Source organism: Tripterygium wilfordii, chromosome 18, assembly GCF_013401445.1.
Source record: "Tripterygium wilfordii isolate XIE 37 chromosome 18, ASM1340144v1, whole genome shotgun sequence".
NCBI lineage: Eukaryota > Viridiplantae > Streptophyta > Magnoliopsida > Celastrales > Celastraceae > Tripterygium > Tripterygium wilfordii.
Window position 1 is genome coordinate 11,061,858 of NC_052249.1, and position 18,510 is coordinate 11,080,367.

The window sequence follows — 18,510 nt, forward strand, 5'->3', positions numbered from 1 at the left end:
CATTTATTTCTTCTTCCTCACGAGTACAACCACTATCAACCGTGGTGTTGTCGTCGTCTGAGCACAAATCCTATAACTACTGTCGCCAAATGGAAGCATAAGCCATCACAAACTAAATCCGACCAACCTCGATGAGTTTCATTCACTGTAATAGCAAAAATCACATTCGAAAGCTTGTGGCCACCGCGAGGAAAGTAGTCAGATCAGAACAATATGACCATTGTTAGAGGAAACCAACCCATTCCACCCATCTTTCGCTCAAGACACTTGTCGAAAATCAACGACCCGAGTTTGATCCCAAACAAGGCATTTTTGGATGACCTGATCTCGAATACTGACTCTGAGATAATTACGAGCCGGAGTTTCATGTTTTCAGTAATCTTCAACTCGAAAATGACTCCAATAGACGATGACATGACCAGCAACGACATATCCGATTTAAGGGTGCATTTATAAAATGTCTAAGATTTTATGTATTTTGGGTGTATTTATAAAAATTTAGAATTTTCAGGAATTACGCTTAACAAGTGTGTTTAGGAAAAATTGGGGTCTGACTACGTTTAAAAAATAAATTTCATGTTATAATTAAAAAAAATCATTTAACTACAATTTTGTTAATTAGCTTTTTATACCCTAGGGCTTATACTTTTAAATGGAACTTTGGGATCCCAAAAATCAAAAAATTCATTCTAAAAAATATTATAAAAGAATGGGAAAATGTCATAAGAAATGATCCTCCTTTTGTTTGATTATTGTTTCAAATTATTTATTTCCTTAATTTTTCTTCAAAAATAAAAAGCCATTTTCAAAAGAAAGTTTATTTCAGTTTTAATGATATTTTTAGATATTTTTTATAAATATATTTTAGATGATAAAAAAGATTGGATATTTCTCTGAGAAAATAATTACAGAAACTATTTTCTGTATTTTTTAATTTTTTATCACCCTCTGAAAAAAAGAAGTTATTTTTTTTATTTGAAAAAACTCCCAAAAACACTAATATAATTTCTTCAAAAAATAATTGTTTTAGCTTTTTTAAAATTTATAACCGTTTGATCGAAAATAGATCCAGCGACTCCTTATAACACTGGGAAACGCTACTATGATTTCAAAAATACTTCCTATGTTGGTATGTTTTAATTTATGACCGTTGGATCGAACCGACAGTGGTGAATTGCCGCACCAGGTCCTATAAAGGGCATGCCTTCACTCCCTGTAAACACTGTGAAAACCAAACAAGCAATTTTATTTTTCAAGTTTTGCCGCCACTCTTCTCCGACTCTCCCTCTCTCGCTTTATCCGCATACACTCTCTGGCTATCACCGAAATCAGAATTGGAAACTCATCGCAAATCGTTCAATGACCTCGGCTGTTCCTGTCCAAGTAATCGACGACGACGAAGAAGACGCAGTAGGTTTCTGTTCACAGTTCTCTATATATTCACGCGTAAAATCTATCATCTATTCTACCTTCAATGTTTTTCGTGTGAATCGATTTTCAGGAGTTTGATTGGGAAGCAGCCGTGAGAGAGATCGATGTAAGTTGCCAGAATGCGAAACCCTCTACTTCATCCACGCCCCAGAATTGTTCGTCTTCCTATTTTGCCCCACCCGATGGTACAACGTCGATGCGAAATTCGAATAATTTATGTTCTGTTAAGAAAGGGCCTAGTACTTGTAAGCAATCCACGCTCGATAAATTTATAGGAAAGGAAATCCCTAGGCCTCACTCTGAGGGTTTAGAAGTTGAGAATCCAAAGGAGGTTTGGACTGAGGCTGATGAGAGGGTACCGTTCGTTGCAGTTGATGCCGAGGCAGCTAAAACTTGGATTTACCCAGGTTTAATTTACCTTCAATATCCATAAATTTTGCCGTAATTTTTTTTTTTAAAATTTCTTGAAAGCGTGGGGGCCTGTGGGTAAGTTCTTAGGTGGTTCGTCGGAATATGAGGAACATGAGTTTTGAAGAATGAATTCAAATTTTGATACATCCAAGCGATTCTTCCTGAAACACTTGCTTATATTTCTTAAGGATAAAAGTTTCTCCATTACATTATCTTTTATTCTGAATGTTTTCATTACTCGTTATTTTGCTAGTGATATATGTTTCTGTTCGAATGATGGGGTATTGAACAAGTAAAAATCATGTAACTTTTTTTATATTTCATGGGGAAAATTGTGGGTTTTCTCTGGTTAGGTGGTGCATTTGGGATTTTACTTGTATATCACTACTCACTAGTTCTAGTTCCCTTCCTTTGGTTCTTCGTGTGTGGGTCACATACTTAATTGCTTCCGTGGGTCTAAAAACTCATGATTACATTGAGTAGAATCATAAAGTGGCCATTGATTTCGGGGAGCAGTTAATTGCTAAATAAGTTTTCTCATGATGGACAAGGAGAGGTAGGACTTGAATCTCTTCACCAAAAGGGAAAATAACTTTCATACACTACTCTTATCTTCTTATTTGAGCATTTCAGTAGTTGCAGGTACTATGTTTTTAGAGTTTGGTCCAACTCTCCAAACACTTGCATGAAGTTCATTCGCAATCAGACTACTTTGATTTGATCTTGTGGATCAAGATTTATGAAATGATGTTGCATGTGTATTCATTATTAAACTTAATCTGCTATAGAAAAGGTTTTTTCCTTACATTTTGTCCTCTTCTGAATGCAGTTAACATCCCATATCGTGACTATCAGTTTGCCATAACCAAGACAGCATTATTTTCAAATACATTAGTGGCGTTGCCGACAGGGCTAGGGAAAACACTTATTGCTGCAGTTGTTATGTATAACTATTTCAGATGGTTTCCAGATGGTAACAATATTTGTTTCTGTTCCTTTCAAGTCGATTTTGTCCTCAATCATTTGCCATGTTACTTGGTAAATATTTACTAGTAGTTTCTGAAGACTACATCGAAGGCATAATTTTGCTATATTGTAATTGAACAGGCAGAGATTTATTCTCCTTTTGGCTCTTGGGACAGATGAGTGAATAACTAGAACATTAAAGTATGCATCTCACTATAAATATTTTTGACAATTGTACGAATTGGAAAAGGGTTGGTGAAGAAGAATGACTAAAATAAATCAGCCAAAAGTGAATGCCAATATATGAAGCACCCTGAAGCTTTTGGAAGTCAAGAACTATATGCTGATTTTATGTTTGTTTTATATTACTCTCTTTCCTTTTTGATGTTCTGGCTAGTCGCAAGAGGATTCTTGGCTGCACTTCTCAGGGAAATCAGATTTCTGGATCATGAAGAAATTACATAACTATTTTCTCTGCCACGTAGTTGTTTCTTTTACTGTTTGTTTATCCAAGGGGTTGACACTAAACTTGAAACGTGAAATATTAAACATGATGCTGACTAAATAATTATTAACTTCACATGCGCCTAATATCTCTTCCAGGACCTTTTTGTTGTGACTCCTCAAGTCAAATTTGAAAGCTCTTTCCAGACTTTTATAGCTATGCCCTTTCTTTCCATTGCAGGGAAAATTGTCTTTGCTGCTCCTTCTCGACCCCTTGTAATGCAACAAATTGAAGCGTGCCATAATGTTGTGGGGATACCACAAGTAACACATTTTTATTACCTGTTAACAAAGTGATTTGTTCTGTTTTACCTTTCATTGGGGTCTAGTATCAGAATTGTATATTTGAGAATATTGAATTAACTGATTGCAGGAGTGGACAATTGATATGACAGGTCAGGTTAGTCCTACAAGAAGAGCATGCTTTTGGAAAGAGAAACGGGTTTTCTTTGTTACTCCGCAAGTGCTGGAGAAAGATATTCAATCTGGTAATATTTTAAAAATGTACTTAATGAATTATGAGTGTGGTTGAATGATTCTGCAAATGTTATTTTACACAATAACTTTATTCTTTCACCCTATTATTTATCTCTTTTTTTGTTGAATGCTTTGACACTAGATTTTTCTCATGGATCAACATCTTTCAGGGACATGTTTGGTAAAGTATCTGGTTTGCTTGGTGATTGATGAGGCTCATCGTGCATTGGGAAATTATTCTTATTGCGTTGCAATTCGTGAGGTTTGCTCTTCTACTTATTTTTTCCTTAATTATAGCAATAAGCAACATTCTATTCATAGTTCGTAGTGGATGTATCATTACCAGTTCAAGATGGTAACGAATGTAAATTTGTAGTTGATGGATGTACCAGTGCAGCTGAGAATATTAGCCCTGACTGCAACGCCTGGATGTAAGTCCAAAACTCTAAAATATGATTCTATTGAAAACTTTTGTATGGTATAAATCTTATCTTAGATGCAATTATCTAGCAAAGCAGCAGACTATCCAGCTTGTTATTGACAACTTGCGTATATCAACACTTGAGCACCGTAATGAGAATGACCATGATGTCAGCCCATTTGTTCATGAGAGAAAAATAGAATTGATTGAGGTATGTAGTGTTTACTTCTAGCTTTAAGTGGTTGTTAGTGCAACTGAAACTTTGATAATTTTTAAAATGTGGTAGGTTCCCTTGGGGCGAGATGCTGTTGAAATAAATAAGCGGCTGTTGGAAGTGATACACCCGTATGTAGTCAGGCTTTCATTCTTTGGACTTCTCCAGAACAGAGACTATCAAACTGTTAGTCTCCAAATGTCATATTTCCTTTATATATCTTGTTGCAATAAACTTTTGAGGTGTGGTGTCTATTGTTTTGCTTTCCCTTCTTTGCTCAATTTGTCCAATCAACCTAGCAAATGGCTTAACTTGAAAGCTCATGAGCAAGAACGAGTTTTGGTTTGGTAATGTGCCTAAGGCCTACATCTATGGAAGAGAAACTGTCTTCAGTTTCGAACATTCATGTGAATTTACTGGGATCAATAACTACGAGAGTTATTGGCATCTGCTTATTCATGCATCTTCTTTTACTACAGCAAGGAAGCATGATGTGAGGACCTCGGTCTAGTGCTAGTATGCTCCACATCATTTGCACAATGGGCAAGAATTGTTTTTGCCTCCCTCAAAAAATCAATAATATAATCATGGGACTTATAAAAATAAAGCTATAATATGATCAAAGAGTAGTTTTGTATTTTCTTGTACACGGAACTCTTGATTCTTGAAACCTAAATAGAGTTGATGCTATAGTTTTTTAGGCTTCAATTTTTTTTCTTTCCAATTTCAATTTACTTCGCAGTAACTTCGAAATTATCTGGTTTTTCTTACTTCCATTTACATGGATTCTGACAGTTAAGCCCATGTGATTTACTAAATTCAAGGGATAAATTTCGCCAAGCACCTTCTCATCCTAAGATCGGAGAAATTGAGGCATACTTTAGTGTACTTATTACGCTCTATCATATTCGAAAACTACTTGCAAGCCATGGAATAAGGCCAGCATATGAAATGCTGGAAGAGAAATTGAAACAAGGGTATGTCTTGCAAATTTTCAGTTGATCCATATATTGATGTTTGAGCCATAGATTTAGGAGCATTTGCTGAGAAAACTTGTTCTTTTGAGAAACATAGTGAGAACAATGAACGGCGGCTCTTGTACTGAAGCTTGGCCAATAATTGATGTTCAATACAAAAGAATATGTTGTTTAGCTTGTGAGTGTAGCCTTTAACGCAACTGGAGGCTCCATGGCTCTCTTATCCACAGTCGGTCAAATTCAATCGAATTTGAACTGCCAGCCAGATGGCCGAAAAAGTTCTTTTGAGTTTTATTTTCAAGATTTTGATGTTACTTGCCCAATCAGAACTCATTGCTCCACTGACCTGTTATAGGTTTCATTCCAGATAGACTGATAATAATATTTTTTCTAGTTTGATCAAAACTTTTTAGTAAAGGGAGTATTGGAAGACAAAATGAGGAGGTGCCTTCCATGTGCAAACAGTGTTAATCACAGGACAACAAAGCAAGTACATCAATGAGTGAATTTTATTTACATCAGAACTATCACCAGACCAGCTGCAGATGCTATTAAACCTCTGTTTTTGGTAATACACAAAGAAGCTTCTTCCCGCTTAGGAGCCCTTTTGTTCTTTTCTTCCATATGATCCAAAAAACGTTTAAGGAATGAAGCTAATTCGATTCTTGCCCCTAGCTATACTTCTGCAGAAGCACCGGGCTCTGAGTTACCCTGCCACTGAATTAGCAACAACCTAGCTCATCCCCGTGATATTAAGAGCTGTTTCCCTAAGCTCTATTGACTATCGCTAATTTTCAGTGAAGAATCAGGTGCCTTACTGTTTCAAGGCGCCCATTTGCCAACATATTTTTTGATTGGTTTTCTGAACTGCAGAGAGGATTTTCTTGCGGAGTGTTTCTATCAAAATTTAAAGGATACAGTTTTTTCCCAGTCATTTTATGGTGCTTGATGTTGTTGCAGGTATTTTGCAAGATTGATGAGCAAAAATGAAGATATTATCAATGCAAAACTCTTAATGGAACGAAGTTTGTCTCATGGCGCTCCAAGTCCCAAACTGTCAAAAATGATAGAAGTACTGGTTGATCATTTCAGTATGTGCTTCGTCTTACTTTGATTCAGAAATGCTTGATTTATTTGCATGACATAGTTCATTATATTCCTCACTACTATGAAGTTTATAAAGTGTATGCTTGTAGTTCTTTTGAAAGAAAATGGTTTGTACCTCCCCACCATGCACAACATTGTGCCCTTCTCTTGATAATTATCCAATTTATCTTCCACTATAAACTTCGAATACATAAATTTCCTCCCTTTCATATCTCATGGATACATCTCTACTTGAACCATTAACGTAGTATTAGGGGCAATCTTCTTGTGTTCACGCTTGTTTTGTTATCTTCTTCTGTTTTAGGGTGTGATGTTTTTTTTTGCTTGGTTGCTTGATTTTCCAAAGTTTAGTTGTGTATTCTTTGGTTCATGGATACTTCATTTTCTGAAGACGAAAAAGAAATAAGAGGGGGCCACCATTTATTAATTTCCAGTAGGATAGTGGGTGCAAGTTAATTGTTTTTGAAACACACTTCATTTCATTTACGTTTACTTTTGAATTGCTCAAACTATTGAGGTATAGTTGGGTATAGATTAAGTTATGATCCATGAATCATAAATAATCAATGAGCTTTACGGTGAGTAATTTGATTATGGGATAGAATATTTGGTTTAGGAGGTTATTGTAACATCTTTGAAAGATGAGAAAAGGCATTTACATAGATCTCCATTTATCTAAAATAAAGAAATTGTAAGGTTCCTAGATTTATTTTGGTGGGTGTTAAAAAGAAATAAATAATTACATATCCATATATCAAATGTTTGGGAAATGTATGATATTTCGAGTAGCATGAGAATCATCATGGGCGAAACTAGTGGATTTCCAGTAATGATTAGATTTTTGTTAAACCCTTCCATTCTTTTATCATTGACGATCTTGAATGGCATATTCAATACATTGAGGCATATCCAAGGAATTTCTCTTTGCCTGAATTTTTGTTTATTTTTTACGTAACGAGGGAAACCAAGTGCTTTGAATGGGAAAACCCTAGGAACTTGAAGTGGCCCTTAACTTCAAGCATCTGTAAAAGCCACAGGTTTTTCCTTTCTTGTTATTGCCTGACTTATCAGCCTTCAGATGCCATAATCTGATAATGATAATATAGCGTTAGCAGATGACATTGAGTCTAGGTAATCAAAAGTTGCGTCTTGTTCATATCAAATAGAAATAAATCAAAAGGGTTGGAAAATATAAGATGCTTGGAATTCAGTTTATCTGGTTTTAGTGCCACTTTTATGCACTTATGTGCACTTCATAAGCAACTTCTGTGCACAAAAATGTATAAGAATTGTAGAAATTATAAATAAATGTTAATTTATAAGAAACATATTAGTAGAAATCTTGACTCTTGAAATTTAGTTTGTTCTTTCTTCCCCCCAATATCCCCGCCTCAGGCAGAGGGGAGTTCTGCAGTGTGATCTCGTAGCAGTAACTAGTATATTGCTGAATTACACTAGCATACAAAATGCATTTTTGAGGATAATCTTACCCTACTTTGGCATTCAAACTCTTTCAATATCGTATTTGAAATTATGGTAGTATGGCTGACTTCTTGCTTGACCGAAAATCTTGAAAATGTTACAAGATTTGAAAATATTACAAGATTCAGCATTGTTCAACTTCAAAATTCTTGACTTTCTTTGTTATATAACAACTTGGCGATGACACCCAAATATGTGGTTGCAGAAGCAAAAGATCCACAAAACTCGAGGGTTATTATTTTCTCAAACTTTAGAGGAAGTGTAAGGTGAAAAATGATGTTCTTTATTCTTTCTTACCTTTTAAAATTCTTTTACTATTTTACTTTGTCCTGGTTTGTGTGGATCTTAAGTTCAAGAACTTTTGCTTGTTTAATGGTTCTCACGCTCAGGGATATAATGAATGCATTAGCAAATGTTGGACATGTAGTCAAAGCAACTGAATTTATCGGCCAAAGCTCAGGTTTATACTCTGTTCCTCTAAATCTTTTTTTTTTTTTGGAAAGAAAATTCATGCATCATCTATTTTTTGGGGGGATTGGGGGAGGCGGGGGAAGGGGATTGCAGTGGGTGATTGAAAGAGGTTGTAATGGAGCTCATTCCTTCGAATGAGGCAGATTTGTTGGAATTTCTTGCTCGTTAAATTAATTAATTTTACTTACAGGGAAGGCATTGAAAGGCCAATCACAGAAGGTTCAGCAGGCTGTTCTGCAGGTAATGATGCTACTCCGTGTTTCTCTTTATTAAATCTTTAACCTCTGCTATTGGCTAATTCAACATCGTACAGAAATTTCGGGCTGGTGGGTACAACGTCATTGTTGCCACCTCAATCGGAGAAGAGGGTTTGGATATTGTGGAAGTTGATCTTGTAATATGTTTTGATGCTAATATCTCACCTTTGAGAATGATTCAGCGAATGGGGAGAACAGGGAGAAAGAATGACGGCCGAGTCGATATCCTTCTGTCATTTTGTTCATGCTTTTATGAACTGGATATTTTCGTCGAAACCAATACGAGAACAAAAAAGCTTTCAGTATTTGTTTTCCCCTTAGGATTTTATCCTTTGTTTTTCTATATAAAAGGATTTTATACTTTTTAGCTTGGGTGGTTTAATAAATCTTCCTTGACTAGTTTTACTTGTCTTAGCTTGTGAAGGGTCGGAGTTAAAGGGCTATGCGCGGAAGCAAGCAAACAGCACAGCTGTGAAGAAACACATGAGACATGGGGGGATGAACAGCTTTAATTTCCATCCTAGTCCTAGAATGGTGAACTCAAAGTTGTATGGTTATGTATTGTTTAGCATTTTCCTTCCTGCCTCTTATACCTGTTATGTTCAATGTAGATTCCCCATATTCTCAAACCAGAGGTCCAATATGTTGAGCTGTCAATCGAACAATTTATTCCTCGTGGAAAGAAATTGAAAGATGACGATCATTCTATTCAGGCACCTGTTTTTGATGAAAAACTAACTATTGCAGAGATTGATTCAATTGCCAAGTATTTCCATCCTAACAGTGAAAATAACTGGCGACCTTCTCTTATCGCTTTTCCTCGCTTCCAGGCATCTCCATCTAGAGTGCATAAAGTGAAGCATTCTTGTAGAACAGGCATACTGACTGAAACAATGCAAGAATTGCTCGGACTATCCCTTTCTAGAGGCAAAAGAACTTCATTTGTTGAGGTTTGTTTACCCTTTGTTGCCTCCTCCCTTTTATTTTGTATATTTCTTGCTTATCTGTTTTTTTTAATGTATACAGGATGAAGTCTCTTCAGAAAATCAGAAGAATAGTAGAGAAGGTATATCATCTTTACGGGACAAAGTCTTGTTTTACAAAATTGGTATTTAGAGAACTGTTAAATTATGATAGCCTAAGCAGTAGGAGAAAGGAGAAGGAATAATTTGTGCTAGGTTTATTTGCAAATATCACACAAGCAGAAGGATATGCATACTCTTTTTTTTTCTTGTATTCAAATGCTGAATTGAGCATGAACCCTTTTGAGTGCAACTTGCATCCTAGTTTTTCATTCTTTTAATAATCTTAGACAAATAAACACTTAAATTAACAGGGTATGATTTTAATATAATATTATTGTGTCTTGAGCTCTACTTCTATCAGTCACAACTACTTGAAAGGCCCAGAATCATCAGTACCTTGTCGTAGGCAAGTGTGTAAATTTTATGCTCCAACTCTGAAATCATTATGTAAATGGATAGGGTATGATTTTATTATTATATTTTGAGTTCCTTCCTGTTTTTTTTTTTCAGTTTAATGGGGTATTTTCTTCAGTATTTCTCTGATAGTTGATCATAACCTTTTTTTGGAGGATATGGGACACAACAACTGAATGGCTGGCATTTTCTATCCTTATAATTTTGAATAAGAATTTTGGCATAATGCTTAGTTTGTACTTCTTTTTATGTACAGATTTTTTTCCACCTGTATCAATTGAACTGGTGGTCCATCCCACCAAGTATCCAAGATGCCAAGTGCTTATTCAGTTTATAATTTTTCATCAATGAATTCATTGATGACTTTTATATTTGTTGCTTTATTAATATTTTATTTTTGGAATACTAAATTTCTTTTTGAATCCTTGAGCTATATATATGTATATAATTCTATTCATTTGCAATCATATCTGAAATGAGTTATCCAGACGCTGTTGCAGATTCTACATTTTCAGATAATTCTCCAGGCATCAAATCACATAGACAAGCTACAGGTTCAGAAGTATCACCTGTTCGAAGCTTACGGACTGAGAAGAATAGTCTACCCAATATTGGTTGTCGCATTAACCCTACTCACTCCTACCTTTTTGGTTCAGATTTTGTATCCGTTGATGCTCTTGGAAAGGTCCTTATCACATCTGTCCCTTCATTTCCTTTCAAAGAGTTACCACATTCCATTTGTATTAGTGATAGAACTGCAGTGTTGCTAAACCATTCAAATCAAAGTTCTAGTCTTTTAGAGAGTTTGACCAAGGGCCATGAAGAAATCTTTGTACAAGCTATTGATACTGCAGTCATAGCAACTTCTCAGAGAAGATGCAAAACTAAAGAAAGTTTGCCAAAATCAAAATTATTGAACTGTAGTGACCAACAAGGCAGAATGATAGATGAGATTGAAACCGTCCCTGAGTCTCCAATATTAAGAAGAAATGTTTCAAGTGAACGGGAGTGTGTTGCTGGAATGCTTGATGCTTCAGAAATTAAGGCACCACCAGTACTGTCTGATGAATACGATGGTGATTTTAGAGATGCTGAACTTAGTCCCAGGCTGACTAACATGATCAAGAATGGTGTTCTTCCCGAGTCACCTATTAGTCCTACTAATGAATACAACGATGATTTTAGAGATGCTGAACTTAGTCCAAGGCAGACTAGCATGATCAAGAATGGTGTTCTTCCAGTGTCTCCTATCAGTCAACGGGGTCAGTATTTAATTCCTCCTCTGCCCAACCCCCACTCCCACTCTCAACCCTGCCCACTGCACACATATTAACACTTCTACCAATATAAAACGTATTATGTGGATACCAGCTCTGGGAGGCTGTAAAGTTTATTATTTATGTGAAGTAACTTGTTCTTGCAGGACTATTAGATGATAAAAAAGGAAATGAGTTTCCTATTTCCACTGTTACCATGGAAATGCCATCAAAGTCTTCAACTCCAAGGAAAAAGGAAGTGGACAATTGGGAAACTAGATACTGTGGGAGAACCAGCTTACTTTCTCATGTAAACAGAGAAGTTCAAAGCCCTCTATGTAATATGCACAATATTGCTGATACCACTGGATATACCAACTCCGCTTCTCCAGTCACTGAGGGATTACAATCTCCCACGCCAAATCTTACAAACAGTAGCAATAGCAAGGACTGGCGTCTCAGTTCTGGTGGTCAGTCAGACTCTGTTAAAAGAGCACACAGATTTAAAAGGTTGTGTAAAATTGGAGAGCATGGAAAAAAAAGGAACCCAGGCATGAATGAAAATTCTGTCCTTGTTGCAAACCTTGCTGGTTCATTTTATAGGACCAGTCCTAACCAAATGAAGCACAGGACAGGTAATATCAATTTATTTCTGCTACATTTGTTGGCAATTTTCTTTGTGTTCTGTAGCTTGAATGGAAGCCTCATTATACTACATGGATATCAGGTTGTGATCTGTTTTGGAACCAAAATTGCGAGTGATATGTGATATTCCCTTTCTTTGTATTCAGGTAAAAGGAAGCCTGCTGATAATATTCGGGCTTTCATTGAGGATGAAGCTGAGTAAGAACCTGAAAAGATGATTATTATATGCTGTGAAGATTATTCTTTACTTCCAATTTATAAGCATTGACTTCTCATTCATGTGCTTGGGCTGTCCTGCATGACAGTTATAAAAAAATTTCCCTATAAAAAATTGTTGAGATTACATCATATTTTGAAAAGTAGAAAGGGATACTATTTCCTGAATATCTGACAAGCTTTCTTTCCCATGTTTCCTCGTGCTCAGGGTCTCATCAGATGCAGAAATATCTGATGAAGAAGACGACGTGGACAGCTGCTCATTTGATGATAGTTTTTTAGATGACAGGATTAATCCTACTGCTGCGAGTACTCAGGCAGAAGCTGGTCGAGCTGACATGATGGCAATATACAGGTTCTTAATTCTCTCTCTCTCTCTCTCTCTCTCTCTCTCTCTCTCTCTCATGCTTGAGTGAATCTGTTTTGTATTTTCTATAAGAGGGCCTTGTCCCAGAACAATGTTAATCTTTGGCATTGCTGAATTATATTCGGAAAGTGGATAATTTATTTGAGAGAAGGGAACAACTAATATCAATCCAGAAATTAGAGTTTTGCAAATTATCAACCTGTGAATGAAAAAGAGGATATAACATGCCCTCTTAATAATAAATTCTTACAAGCAAATCACCACCAGTGTGATCATCGTGAATTAGCAAATGCCAAGGATGGGTTGAAGAGTTGCATTATCTCAAATTCTTACTTTTTTTTTTTTCTAGAGATTATTAAAATGTCAAACCTTCATGTCGTACAGAATAATCCATCATCACGATCATGTCAAGCTATGACAATTAAATCCTGTTGCGATTATAAGTAGGGCTGCATATATTGTATAACTCACCATAATAAAGTGTGTTTCTTCTTGTTCACTTTTTTACCATCTCAAGAGCATTGTCTCTCTTCCTCTGTTATATTCACTTGTTACTGTAAAAACGCTAAGCTTCAGATAGCGAGTTATGTTGTCATTAGCTTAGATGACTCGATTTTTCCCATCTGGATTGGAATTCCTACCAAAATTATCCTTAATTAAACTGAAGAAGTCTTTTTGAAAACAATAATTATGTTGAATATATATACATATTATTTCCTTTTCTTTGTAAACTAGTCTCCTTAGGCCATGGATGCTTAATAAGAATTATGACGGGGATCTTAAGGGACCAGAGGAACTCAGTTCAGTTGAGATATAGATCTAAAGACAAGCAATTTTAGTCGTTGATGCTCTCATCTTTTCTTAGCAATACTATTGAATCAACAGTGTAGAACAAATTTACACCTGCCACTCATTGATGGCCGGCCCGGTGGGATTAGCCAAATGTCCCTGAAATACTTTGTCTTCTCCGAAGTTTTTGGTTCTCTTAGATGTTAGAAGTTCCTTCCAAGTAAAGTTTCCTTTCTCTTTAGTCTTTACAAATAATTATGTGGCTTTCCATTGTGGTAAACTGTGCTTTTGGAAAACTAACCAGTTCCTATGTCAGGCGTTCTTTGCTCAGCCAATCACCAATACATGTGCAATCACATTCTTCTGCTATTACTCCTGATTCTGGGGTTTCCATGATCAGAACCAACAAAAGTGGAAGTTCGCCTGCTTGTTCTTTGCAGACACCTCAAACCGATTGTGCGAAACAGTCCGACTCTACGAATTTGAAATCTTTTGGAAGGAACTCAGAAAGACTCAGTGGAGCCATGACGAGTAAAAATGCCGAATATCCTACAGAAAATGGGGTAATGGAGAACCGCAAGAGAAAACTGAGTTTTCACCATTCAGGAAATATTCCTGCTGTAAAGTTACAGCACAATTTATTGTCAATGTTGGAAGTGGAAGGTAGAGAATCAATTCCTCAGGATCAGTCTGATAAAACTGATGAGAATGGGGAAATGTTATGCGATGACCAGTTTTATGAGAATATTGATTTTGATGCTCTGGAGGCACAGGCAACCTTGCTTCTCAATCATAAGCCAGAGGAGGCTGTAAGGAGTCAAGACACAAATCCCCAATCAAATCAACAGAATTCATTTCTTACTTGTTCTCCATCATTTGATCTTGGAATACTGTAGTTTTTCATGGGAACTACTAATGGTGCCCCGCTGGAGCATGTCTGGAGGATTGGCAAAGCTTCTCCAATACTGAGTAAGTTATGAGGTTGAGTTGCAAATTTGATTGAGGCTCAGAGCTACCAGCAAGGTATGCCAGTTGGAGGGCAAAAAAAAATGTAGTCTACTACTATGTACATCTTATCTAGGTACCCAAGGGGAGAGTCTACTTTGTTATATATACATTGCGTAGGAAGTTAATGTAAATAGGAAACCTATTTATGCTTTAATTATGTATTCAAAAAAATTCATAGGAGGTGGATAAGGTGAGCAATGCATACCTCCATACATACCACTTATATAAATCCCCCTATTCCTTGCCACAACACAATTTCAACACACTGATTAGCTCTCTTCTCGTTCAAATATATTCTCTAAAAATACTATGGCAGCTTCAAGTGCAGGTTTGTGTTAGCATATGATTGAGTCTAACCATTGTCTTCTAGAGGAGTCGAACCAAGAGAGTTCTGGTGCATGGTTTCTGAATTGCAGAGGGCTTGAATCTTCTTGAAAAGAGTGAGATATTCATCCCTTACTCTACTACTACGGTCGGTCGTTTCTTTTCATTGTAATTTTGATATTACTCTACACTCTGGCGCTGCTCTAACAATTGCCATTAAACCTCTTCATAGAATTGATATATGTAGGTCTATTCCATGAAATAAACAATACTAATTAGCCTAATTTCTCCTGCCTTAAGTACCATTCAATTATTTTTCAACTTTTCGCCATTACTGGTGCATGGTTTATCTGCATCTGCATGTAGTAAGTGATAAATTCTATGAAGTATGGTATACAAAAATGTTAAGAGAAGAGAATGCATCGTATGTATTATAAATATGATGACCCAGTATAGAATACTGTTTGAACAATTTACTTGATGACCTGATAAGATAGTAATTTCCTTATGATTAGAAAGCATGTCCATCTTGCGATCTCATGCTGCTGTTGCTGCTGCGATGGTCAAAATCATTAGTGTTGTTTTGTATTTCTTCGTTACTGAAAAGACCTAAAGAAGTGCTTCCATCATCTGATCCCTGGTTGCTTCTTTGATCAAGGTGGATGTTGGATCTTCTGCTGCTCTTGGAACTTGAAGAACTGCTTCCATTCCATGAACCCTTGCTATTATTTTTCCTTAAAGAGGCATTTCTGCTACTCTTTCGGCTTGTTGAAGAAAGCGAATTTCTGCTGCTCCTGTGATTTGAAGAGATACTATCATCCTGAGTTTCTTTGCTACTTTCATGGCTCAATGAAAAAAGTGATTTCTCGCATTCTTCATCAAATTTGTCGTTTGATGAAACACTTCCATCATCTGATGCCCTACTGCGGCTACTTCTGCTGCTGCTTTTGCGGCTTGTTTTGGATCCCAATTTCTTGCTGCTCAATCTTTCTCCACTTCTGACACTTGAAGAAACACTTCCTTCCTCTGATCTCTTACTACTGCTTTTTTGAGTGACCGAAGAACCTGATCTCTTGCTGCTACTCCGGCTTGATCTTGAAGAGCTTTTTTTGGGGAGCTCTGCATTTTTCTGATGGTGTGAGCTTTTGTCATCTGAAGTGTCATCATAAAGTTGTTTTTTGCTGTTTTCTCCTCCATGCAGTGAAGTATTTTCATATTCGTAATTATTTATGACTTGACTTGTAACTTTACGAATTGAGGATGCAAGAGGAACGTGAGAAGGAATATCTTCATCTGTAGGCATTGAAAGGAAACTCAAAGCTGTAACGACATCACTCATCAAGGGACGAGCTCCTGGTTCTTCTTGCAAACACATAGCTGCTATTGCAACTGCTTGATTCAATCCTCTCTCGGGAAATCGGTTTTGAAGCAGTGGATCTGCCATATCAGGAAACCTTTTTGGGTCCCTGAACAACGGTTGTGCCTGCCCAATTCAAGCATAAAAGGTCAAGTGCACTCAAAAGACCGTTGACAAATATAAAGAAAGTTTCAATAGTTACCCAAGAAACAAGATTTTGCTCATCAACAGGTTTTGTGGTGTCGACAGCTCTTCGTCCAGTGATGAGCTCTAGTAAAACTACTCCGAAACTGTATACGTCAGATTTCAAAGTGAGATGGCCTGATCTTGCATATTCTGGAGAACAATATCCATAGGTACCCATCACCCTTGACGATACATGGATTTTATCCCCTGCAGGACCAAGACTGAGCTTGGCGAGGCCAAAATCGGAGAGCTTTGGCTTCATATGTTCGTCCAACAAGATGTTCGAGGACTTCAGATCACGGTATATAACTGGGGGATTGGCCTTATCATGTAAGTACTCCAGACCTTGAGCAGCACCATATGCAATTTTGATTCTTGTATACCAATCTAGTCCCTTTTGTTCTGGCTTCAGGTCTGCAGGTAAGATTGAATTGTTTTCATATTCTAAATGCAACAGAATTGCAGTCGTAACCCATGGGAATATACGAATTAGTATATTGAAACAAAGAAGACTACCAAGTAATTGATCTTCCACAGAGCCCCCGTACATGAATTCATATACCAAAAGCCTTTGGTCTCCGTCAGCGCAGTAGCCAATGAGATTGACCAGATTCGGATGGTGCAGAAGACTCAGTGTCAAGACCTCAACAAGAAACTCCTTGTTTCCTTGCAGTCCATTCCTGTCAAGCTGCTTCACAGCTACCACCTAGCCAACATGAGTTACAAAGGCATATCAGTAACAAGTGAAGAGCATATTAGCGATTATAGAACTGAGAAAGGTTGAAGTGCTTGCAACCTGGCCACTCGATTGAAGGGTTCCCTTGTAGACTCTTCCGAATCCTCCTTCACCGATCAGACACTCCTGACGAAAGTTCTTAGTTGCAGTGGCAAGCTCGCGAAAAGTGAATGTTTGCCCCTGACCATTTCCATTGTTAGCATGAGCAGCTGCCTCTCCTTTTTCACCTCCTGGTCTCGGTCTCGTGTTCTCTGCGCATGAAGAATGAACAACCTCCATAGATTAATTATTTGGAAAAACATCCATGGATTAATTGTCGGGCTTGTGCTTCTAAGAGTATGCAAGAGAGGAAATATATTTGCATGGATACATGAACAGCAGATATAAAAGAAAACAACATCCAATCCAATGCACAACACAAGGTTTTTTGTCCACGTACCCATTACTTTTGCTTCAACTGCTTCTCTGACAGAACTCTCGTGCTGCGATTTCTTGTTTTTCTTTGATCGAAAACAGGGGAAGCAGTTCATTTTCCGACAACAATGAACCATGTAAGAGGAGGAGGATTAATGTTGTAGGTTGAGATCGAGCGCTTGGGGATAAAGATTTAAGACATGATGGATGATAGAGAATAGAAAACTAGGAGAAATGCCGGTTTGTGGGTCCCTCAAACTGAATTGAAGGACCCCGCAGGAGGGGAAGAAGGAACTAATGAATGTTCTTTGGCAAGCAATTAAACAAGGGATTAACAGAGAAACCCCATTTCTTGTGTGAGGTAATGGAAATGAGCAACTTTCTCCGAGACAATTAAGGAGAATTGAGCGGCCACTCTTTCACTTTAAGGTTTTGGTTTTTCTTTCTCTTCCTCTTTTTAGGCAGTAGTATGTAATTTATTTTAAATTATTTTATTTGTTACACCGTTGCTCTCATGACGTGGTGTTCCAATACCAATAATATTATGAACGAAAATACTAAGAATTCCAATTTTTTTTTTATTGCAATTATTTCAAATGTTATGATTCATGTAAAATCGAATTATCGTAGACTCCACATGCATCACATGATGCATATAAAATATGTGCATTCATCTCAATATTTGAGATAACAGAGTTATGTTGTGACATCAAATCATAAATGATTGGCGAAGAAAATGATCATTTAATAATTTAAATTTAAAATCTTTCTCAATCATCCATAATTTGACATCAATATGTGTTAAATGACATTAAAAAAGGATTATGTATGATAAAAAAACAAAAAAGCACTACCAATGAAATGTGGTTAGGTTGACAATCCATTGAATTAAACATATATGCGTACGAAATTTCGTGGTTAGTTTGACAATTGACTGAATTAGACGCTTAAAATTCAATTATAATGCGAAGTAAATTTTATTTTAAAAAAAAACACAGAAAACACAAATTTTGGCCTCCTCTCTCACCAATAAGGAATTAGATAACTGTGAGCTA

The 18,510-nt window shown here is 36.7% G+C and overlaps 2 protein-coding genes across 5 annotated transcripts; one reads left to right on the forward strand and one right to left on the reverse strand.

The window, feature by feature from the left end:
• Window positions 1–1,239: 1,239 nt before the first annotated feature.
• On the forward strand, window positions 1,240–15,551 carry LOC119984371 (DEAD-box ATP-dependent RNA helicase FANCM). Of its 3 annotated transcripts, XR_005464891.1 has the most exons (25): window positions 1,240–1,410; window positions 1,502–1,838; window positions 2,672–2,815; window positions 3,494–3,576; window positions 3,686–3,800; window positions 3,960–4,051; window positions 4,166–4,220; window positions 4,300–4,421; window positions 4,497–4,610; window positions 5,220–5,401; window positions 6,362–6,492; window positions 8,196–8,256; window positions 8,380–8,450; window positions 8,652–8,701; window positions 8,775–8,940; window positions 9,125–9,252; window positions 9,330–9,668; window positions 9,745–9,784; window positions 10,646–11,419; window positions 11,581–12,048; window positions 12,205–12,256; window positions 12,483–12,629; window positions 13,747–14,453; window positions 14,755–14,878; window positions 15,421–15,551. XR_005464891.1 is itself a non-coding variant. In XM_038828281.1 (23 exons), the coding sequence occupies exons 1-23, from the start codon at window positions 1,360–1,362 to the stop codon at window positions 14,324–14,326; spliced, it is 4,302 nt and encodes a 1,433-aa protein (XP_038684209.1). In that variant the 5' UTR covers window positions 1,240–1,359; the 3' UTR covers window positions 14,327–14,703. The 3 variants fall into 3 exon arrangements, 2 of the variants coding, with proteins under 2 accessions (XP_038684209.1, XP_038684210.1); XM_038828281.1 differs by lacking the exons at window positions 14,755–14,878; window positions 15,421–15,551 and having other exon boundaries at window positions 13,747–14,703; XM_038828282.1 differs by lacking the exons at window positions 14,755–14,878; window positions 15,421–15,551 and having other exon boundaries at window positions 10,658–11,419; window positions 13,747–14,703.
• LOC119984372 (probable serine/threonine-protein kinase PBL25) lies at window positions 15,166–17,981 on the reverse strand. 2 transcript variants are annotated; one of them, XM_038828284.1, is made up of 5 exons: window positions 17,481–17,981; window positions 17,102–17,292; window positions 16,822–17,011; window positions 16,322–16,719; window positions 15,166–16,245 (listed from the first exon to the last, which is right to left on the reverse strand). In XM_038828284.1, the coding sequence occupies exons 1-5, from the start codon at window positions 17,590–17,592 to the stop codon at window positions 15,274–15,276; spliced, it is 1,863 nt and encodes a 620-aa protein (XP_038684212.1). In that variant the 5' UTR covers window positions 17,593–17,981; the 3' UTR covers window positions 15,166–15,273. The 2 variants fall into 2 exon arrangements, with proteins under 2 accessions (XP_038684212.1, XP_038684211.1); XM_038828283.1 differs by having other exon boundaries at window positions 16,322–17,011.
• Between the last annotated feature and the right edge of the window lie 529 nt (window positions 17,982–18,510).

Bases quoted from the DNA above. Each gene is read 5' to 3' on its own strand.
- LOC119984371 (XM_038828281.1), top strand. From the start codon at position 1,360: ATGACCTCGGCTGTTCCTGTCCAAGTAATCGACGACGACGAAGAAGAC. The intron at 3,801-3,959 runs GTAATATTTTAA...AACATCTTTCAG, and splicing joins GGAGAAAGATATTCAATCTG to GGACATGTTTGGTAAAGTAT. The intron at 4,422-4,496 runs GTATGTAGTGTT...AAAATGTGGTAG, and splicing joins GAAAAATAGAATTGATTGAG to GTTCCCTTGGGGCGAGATGC.
- LOC119984372 (XM_038828283.1), bottom strand. From the start codon at position 17,592: ATGGTTCATTGTTGTCGGAAAATGAACTGCTTCCCCTGTTTTCGATCA. The intron at 17,293-17,480 runs GTACGTGGACAA...CTTCATGCGCAG, and splicing joins AGTTGAAGCAAAAGTAATGG to AGAACACGAGACCGAGACCA. The intron at 17,012-17,101 runs GTTGCAAGCACT...CATGTTGGCTAG, and splicing joins CCCTTCAATCGAGTGGCCAG to GTGGTAGCTGTGAAGCAGCT.